The 8,386-nt window shown below is 36.1% G+C and overlaps 1 protein-coding gene across 1 annotated transcript; it reads right to left on the reverse strand.

Annotated features, from left to right (window-relative positions):
* Positions 1–6,786: 6,786 nt before the first annotated feature.
* Positions 6,787–7,993, reverse strand: LOC123553003 (uncharacterized). Its single transcript, XM_053542284.1, has 2 exons — positions 7,652–7,993; positions 6,787–7,611 (listed from the first exon to the last, which is right to left on the reverse strand). Exons 1-2 carry the CDS (start codon positions 7,991–7,993, stop codon positions 6,787–6,789), a joined length of 1,167 nt encoding a protein of 388 aa, XP_053398259.1.
* Positions 7,994–8,386: the final 393 nt, after the last annotated feature.

An 8,386-nucleotide genomic window follows, 5' to 3' on the forward strand; every position in this document is an offset into this window, starting at 1 on the left:
AATCAAATCAAATTTTATTCATGAACTTGACAAGACTGAAATTAACAGCTCAACAAGACCGTTTACAAGCCTATATCCATCATGGGTTTTACAAATCCCATGCAAGTATATCGGCTCTCGATACAGGATTACGTCACTAAAGCTAACTGCGGTAAATCAAACGAACCCGCTCATTGGAAGGGGTTACTACCCAGACATTTTGGGACACATCGCGTCCATTTAGAGATAATCTTTAGATTGTGCCTGACGGAACCGGCGGAAGACTCTATGACGCCCTTTGGGACTGAGCTGCTGTGATATTTATCCTCTAGCCCTCAATAGTATTTCTCTTGCCTGTTGATACATGGCGGCCAACCCATGTGACTTTTGGATACCGCACACTTGGCGAAAACGTCTCGATTCAGGTAACGCTTTGCCTATGTTTTCTTTATTATTTGACAGAATTTCATAGAATGAAGTGCGTCGGAGACAGCCGAATGAGTGCTTTCCTCCGTTTGTCATCAGCTTTCAGTACTTTTCTCAAGCACCTTATCCAACTTTTTTGTGTGGACTAACTGTATAGATAACATAAACACTTTTGCATTTAGGCCGAGTGTTTGAGAAAAGTACGAGAACTGATTGCAAACGTTTTGTGCGGTAGAAAGCACTCACGAATACTGCTGTTTTCGACGCTGTTTCATGTGTTTATCTTATAAAAATCAGTCAAGTAACAAAAAAAATATAGGCCAAATGTTACCCGAACCGGGACATTTTCTCCGTGTGTGCGGTATCCAAAAACTCAAGTGGGTTGGCCAACCTGTGATAGGCATCGAGTACATATGTATATGGTTTGTTAGTTTATATATATATATATATATATATATATATATATATATATATATATATATATATATATATATATATATATATATATATATATATATATATATTTTTGTGTTTTACATATCGTGTCGTATCGTGTGTATAAGGTATTCACCAGTAGTGGTTTACCTAAATTTGTACTTTTCTGTAACGTCGGAACATGGCTTTGATAAAGAGTGATGGTGTATGCAAAAATGACCTGTTAAACCCCCAAGTGGTATTTTCCAAGGCGGTGCCCCACTGTGCTTCTTTATTTGTTTGTTTTGGCCTCGTGACGTATATGTTTTACTTCGCCAAAATATATTTATGCGGGACCGCATTGGCTAAGTCATCGGCGTGAGTTCAAAACTTCGCATTGAATATAGATTTTTTCAGGTGAGGAAACAACCATCCTGATGGATTATGGGAGATCAGTTTTACCAATGTGTCCAACCATGCCTGAAACAATGTCTTACTCTCTTTATCAAGTTTGCCTATTTTTCAACATTTAAGAAATGTTAATCTTACCCGGGGTGTTAAGAGTGGACTCAGTGGTCCAGTGGTAATGCAGACTGACTATGAAACTAGGGATCGTTGGGTCGATTCCCCGCTCCTCCAACTTAAAGTTACTAACATTTAGATAAGAATCTCATGTATGGGTGCTTTACACCTGGCAATTCTTTCGAAGGAGTTCCGGTGGCGATCATAAATTAATCTAAATATAAACAAATAAACCTGGGTTTTTGGAGTCTGTACCATTGCGGACTTGTTCTTCGAATGTAGCTCGGGACTTGAATCAATGATGACGAATGAATTAAGATAAAATCTTTGTGTTTAGATAGTCGCCTTGGTGAAAGTTCTCCTCGCAGAGATACATGATCAAAATGTGAGATTTGAAAACCTCGTATATTCCTTAAAGGCGGTTAATCAAATTTTTGTTTAGTAATGGCTTTGTTCGAAATTTTTACAAAATGATCATTTACAATTATTTGTGTTCACTGGGCGCGTAATACTATAAGATTCTTTCATTTGTTGTAGATGCAGATAGGAATATACGGCTTGAGGGTAACTATTTAGGCTCTGTCGAGTTACTTCGTAAAGAGTTACCAGAGAGCCGGATATTCCCGTCTGCACCTTTTAACTAGTGATGGAATCTTCTTTTTTTTGGCATGCCATACTCAACACGTAATAGAATAAATAGAGTCAAACAAATACTTTCTAATGGCATTTTCATACAGTAGCGTATTGGCAAAGCGTGAAATCTTTACGTCAGTAAGTCATGAGCCAGTTGTTCGAAACTTTTACTGGCTGTTTAACTAATCGCCGGTTAAATTTTGATTCAAAATTCTAGTATTGGTTGGAAATACTAGTTGATGTTTTGATTTAACTGTAAAGACTGTTCAGTGTTCGCAATCTTTAACTTGTACATTTGTTTTACTGAGTCTTCCGAAATGTCTAAAATTAATCGACCGTTAGCTTTATCACCTGTTAAAGTTTCGAACACTGACTGGGTTCATCATGATGTTACAAAGACAAAAGCAACGTAATAATTGTTTTATTTTTATTATCTGTAGTGATATATTCGTTTTTTTTCTTTCGTTTTTTTTTTTTTCAAAATAGCGTTTTCGAATCGAGAAATTTATTATAACTAACAACGAGCAGCTATCAAGGTATTTGGGATTTTTCCAGGTTTAAGTAAAAAAAATACTTACTGCAAGACACCTCCACATAGATGTAGTCCGTTATAATTCATTTTCAGCATGAGAGTCGCGTTACATCCCGGGTATAATATGGAGTATTCCAGCACCGGTAAAATCACCGGAAATCCCAGTCCAGTATACACAAAAAAGTTCAATTTTCACTAGTAGTACTTTTAGAATTTTATTTTCCTATTCGGATTACCGGACCAAAATAGAGTTATGTTAGCATAAGTAGAGATTTTGATAAATATAAATTGCCGAAGAAGTGATGAATATAAGAACTAGTGTATTATATTTGTCACAGACTTCCATTGGCAAAAATAAAAATAGCCGATAATTATCAGAAATGCAAGTTTGTATAACTATCACATCCATTTGCCCTTACGGATTATCTGTAAATTGTAAATGTAAAACTATAAATATTATTGTGAAATCAAAAGAAATAGTCCGATTTCAAAATACGTTCGTATAGAAGGGAGGGAATCACAAATTTTCATAACGAAATACATTTCTTATAGCGATTTGACATTTTGTAATGGGTTTTTTTTTCTAACATAGAATTCGAAAACTGAAAAATGTCATCAATTGTTGTTGCTTAAATGTGACTTGCCACTTTTATTGGTGTACCAATTTATACTCAATACCAAAATTCAAAAAGAACTGGTTGTCGCTTTATGGCCGATACAGCTGGTTCTCTGATATGTTTGTCTTGTACAGTATACAGTATTTCTTTACTTTAACTGTATGTCAGGTCCAAGTTTCTAAGGATCCATCACTAAAACTTCGGTCATATGTCAACTCTACAAATAGGGCTTTCATGTTTTTACGTTATTTCTCATGAACAGACTCAGTCAAACCGAGTCTTCTGCGTTCTATGCATCGAAAATGATTTTCTAATAGATTTTGCTGTAAAACATCTACCCGTACATGGATCAATGTTGAAATATTTTGGGATCAAGGAGTCCTTTCAATATCTGTGTTATAGAATTTCGCTTAATCCGGAGCTAAGAGGTGTGACAGGAGGTGCACATTTATTTACCTGTCAAGAACAGACTCATTAAAAAACCGAGTCTGCTATTGTTTTGCTTGGTACAGTTCTATGGCTCAAAAGGATTTTCATAAAGATTTTATTAACTATCGTAACAGCAGTCTTAAGAGACGTGTATCGTTTGAAAAATGTCTCCCCGTAATTGGACTCGGTGTTTTTATATTTTCTGGTCCTTTGGGGTAGTGGAGTTCATTCAGTGTCACTATGATGGAACTCCGCTTTAGTTGGTTCTAGGATAAATATTTCATTACTTTCTATGAACAGAATACTTTGTTAGTTTGCTCTGTTGTGCTTATACTTCCAATGGATGGATCTTCTTGCAGATTTTATTTTAATGGTTTGTTTAACTGAAGGTAGTACATGTATGAAACAGTCCCCACTTGTTTTTGTCGTTGTTATTATTCGTTGTTGTTATTGTTTTTTGTTGTTTTTTTTTGTTTTGTTTTTTTTTGTTTTTGTTTTTATATTTTAAAGCAATGATAATATACTTCGACATAAATTTAGGAAACATAGAATTTAAAAGCGTCATGGTGTGTACTGCTGCCACTGAAAATTCGTCGATCTAGTGCCTTTTTAATATCTTATTTTTTGTACTTATTTCATTTTATAACACTGGTACGTGTTTACAAAACATCAACATAATATAAAGTCACATGGATTTTCTGTATTCTGCAAAGTCATAAACGTCAATTGTTATCTTTATGTCTAAAAACCGATCAATCACCCAGGTTCGATTAATGATTATTGTCCGGTTTTGATATTTTACAGATTATCACGGATGCTTGTCTGATAGGAACGGCCTGATAAATGCATGATGTATAACCCATTTAACTACGTGAAAAACTTGTGGAAAATATTAATACATGATAACATACAAATATTAAAATAAATGATGTAGTTCCCCAAGTACATTTTTTTTTGAAAATCGGCACAAGGTAGTTGAATAATTTAGAAATACATGTATATTTTTTTAGTTTTGATAATACTTCTGTATGAAAACATGGCTTGAATGATAACATTTGTTTGTTGTTCTCCATTTATTCCAAAGGCACAGTTTATAAGTAAATAACGCGTGGACACTTTCAAAAAGACGAAAATGAGGCGGCAAATTTCTGAGGTCGGTCTTTGTATGAATGACCTGATACATTGTATTTGTTTCTTGTACTGAGTTCTTTGTTTAAATTACTGATATTTCTTTCTTGTACTGAGGTCGTTGTTTAAATGACTGATATTTGTTTCTTGTACTGAGGTCGTTGTTTAAATGACTGATATTTCTTTCTTGTACTGATGTCGTTGTTTAAATGACTGATATTTCTTTCTTGTACTGAGGTCGTTGCTTGGATAAAGTATGGTTTTACTGAGGTCGATTTTTGTATTACAGAAATTGCTTTGTTGTACAGAGATTGTTTCCTGAATGACTGGGTTCTTTCTTTTACTGAGATCGATGCTTGGATCAATGAAATTTGTCCCTAGTACTGGGTCGTTGCTTTAATGACTTATTATAAGATTCTTTCACTGGCTGTAGGTGCAGATGGGAATATCCGGCCTCGAGGGTAACTGTTTAGGCGGTAACGAGGCTCCCTGCCGAGTTACCGCCTAAACAGTTACCCGAGAGACGGATATTTCCATCTGCACCTATAACCAGTGACAGAATCTTTTTCTTGCATACCCATTTCAAGAAATAATAATAAAAATAAAATCAATCGAAGGGCTTTCTTTTTAGAACTATTTCTTATAGCAGTGTATTTAAACAAAGCGCGGGAAACCAACGTTCGTAAACAAGACGTCATGACGTTTCAAAACAAATAACAATGTTTAGTTTTGTTTTATCAGTTGCAGCGTAACGTTATGAATTTTTGATAAAGTAACGTGATTTGAATCGAGAAATATACTATCAGGAACCAATAGGAACTGTCAAGGTACTGAAATTTTATTCCGTATTTTAAATAAAATATAAATTACTACATAAATCTTCTACATATTTGTAGTTCGTAATACGTCATTTACAGCACGAGAGTCATCTTACACCCCGGGGTGTAAGATGGATTTTTCCAGCACTGGTAAAAATGCCGGAAGTCCCCGTCTGGTATGCAAGAAATTTGTTTCTTGTATTGAGGTCGTTACTTGTACTGACGTCGTTGTTGGTATGACTGATATTTGTTTCTTGTACCGAGACCGAGGCTTGGATGACTGATATTTCTTCCATGTACTGAGGTCGTTGCATTGCTTGTATGACTGATATTTCTTTCTTTTACTGAGTTCGATCCTTGGATGACTAATTTTTGTTCCTTATACTGAGGTCGTTGCTTCAGTGATTTGTTTCTTGTACTGAGGTCTTTGCTTGGATGACTGTTTCTTGTTTCTTGTACTGAGGTCGTTGTTTTGATGACTGATATTTCTGTCTTGTACTGAGGTCTTTGTCTGGATGACTGATTCTTGTTATTTGTACTGAGGTCGTTGTTTGAATGACTGGTTAAGATTATTTGTACTTAGATAGATCGTTGTTTGAATGTCTAATTCTTGTTCTTTGCTTGGGTGACTGATTCATTTTTCTAGTACAGATGTCTTTGCTTGGATGACTGATTCAAGTTTGTTGTACTGAAGTCGTTGTTTGGAAGACAGAATCAGGTTTCCTGTGCTGTGTTCGCTGTTTGAATGACTGAATCTTTTCTCTTGTACTGAGGTGGTTTTTCCTTGGATGATTGATTCCTTTTTCTTGTACTGAGGTATTTGCCTGGATGACTGATTCTTGTTTCTTGTACTGAGGTCGTTGTTTCAATGACTGATTCTTGTTTCTTGTAATGAGTCCGTTGTTTCAATGACTGATTCTTGTTTGTTGTAATGAGGTTGTTGTTTGGATGAAAGTTTTTGTTTCTTGTAACGTGGTCGTTGTTTGGATGACTGATTTTTGTCTCTTGTCTTGAGATCGTTCTTTGGTTGACTGATCCTTGTTTCTTGTATTAGGTCTTTGTTTGGATGACTGATTCTCGTTTCTTAAACTGAGGTTGTTGCTTGGATGACTGATTCTTTTTTCTTGTACTGAGGTCAATATTTGGATGACTTATTCTTGTTTCTTGTATGAAGTCGTTGTTTGGATGACTGATTCTCGTTTTTAGACTGAGGTCATTGCTTAGGTGACTGATTCTTGTTTCTTGTACTGAGGTCTTTGTTTGAATGACTGATTCTTGTTTCTTGTATTTATGTCGTTGTTTGAATGAATGATTCTTGTTTCTTGTACTGAGGTCGATGCTTGGATGACTGATTCTTGTTTCTTGTACTGAGGTCGTTGCTTGGATGACTGATTCGTGGCTTGGATGGCTGATTCTTGTCTCTTGTACTGAGGTCGTTGCTTGGATGACTGATTCTTGTTTCTTGTACCGAGTTCGTTGTTTGAATGACTGATTCTTGTCCCTTGTACTGAGGTCTATGCTTGAATAACTGATTCTTGTACTTAGGTCGCTGTTTGGATGACTGATTCTTGGTTTTTGTATTCAGGTTTTTGCTTGAATGACTGAGTCTTGTTTCTTGTACTGAGGTCGCTGTATGGATGACTGATTTTTGTTTCTTATACTTAGGTCGTTGTTTGGATGACTGATTCTTGTTTTTTGTACTGAGGTCTTTGCTTGGATGACTGCTTCTTGTTTCTTGTACTGAGATCGTTGTATGGATGACTGATTCTTGGTTTTGTACTGAGGTCTTTGCTTGGATGACTGCTTCTTGTTTCTTGTACTGAGGTCGTTGTATGGATGACTGATTCTTGTTTCTTGCACTAAGGTCTTTGCTTGGATGACTGATTCTTATTTCTTGTACCGAGGCCGTTGTTTGAATGACTGATTTTTGTTTCTTGTATTGAGGTATTTGCTTGGATGACTGTTTCTTGTTTCTTGTACTGAGGTCTTTGTTCGGATGACTGATTCTTATTTCTTTGACTGAGGCCGTTGCTTGGATGACTGAATCTTGTTTCTTGTACTGAGATCTTTTCTTGGATGACTGATTCTTGTACTGAGGTCGCTGTTTGGATGACTGAATCGTTGTTTGGATGACTGATTCTTATTTCTTGTACTGAGGCCGTTGCTTGGATGACTGATTCTTGTTTCTTGTACTGAGGTCGTTGCTTGGATGACTGGTTTAAGTCACTTGATTTGTGCCCCCTGTTTGAATGACTGATTCTTGTTTCTTGTATTGAGGTATTTGCTTGGATGATAGAGTCTTGTTTCTTGTACTGAGGTCTTTGTTCGGATGACTGATTCTTATTTCTTGGACTGAGGCCGTTGCTTGGATGACTGAATCTTGTTTCTTGTACTGAGATCTTTTCTTGGATGACTGATTCTTGTACTGAGGTCGCTGTTTGGATGACTGAATCGTTGTTTGGATGATTGATTCTTATTTCTTGTACTGAGGTCATTGCTTGGGTGACTGATTCTTGTTTCTATTATGAGGTCGTTGCTTGGGTGACTGATTCTTTTTTCTTGTACTGATATCGTTGCTTGGGTGACTGATTCTTATTTTTTGTACTGAGGTTGTTGCTTCGGTGACTGATTCTTATTTCTTGTACTGTGGCCGTTGCTTGGATGACTGATTCTTATTTCTTGTACTGTGACCGTTGCTTAGATGACTGATTCTTGTTTCTTGTACTGAGTTCGTTGTTTGGGTGACTGATTCTTGTCCCTTGTACTGAGGTATTTGCTTGAATACTTGATTCTTGTTTCTTGTACTGAGTTCGTTGTTTGGGTGACTGATTCTTGTCCCTTGTACTGAGGTATTTGCTTGAATACTTGATTCTTGTTTCTTGTACTGA

This window comes from Mercenaria mercenaria, chromosome 4 (assembly GCF_021730395.1).
Source record: "Mercenaria mercenaria strain notata chromosome 4, MADL_Memer_1, whole genome shotgun sequence".
NCBI lineage: Eukaryota > Metazoa > Mollusca > Bivalvia > Venerida > Veneridae > Mercenaria > Mercenaria mercenaria.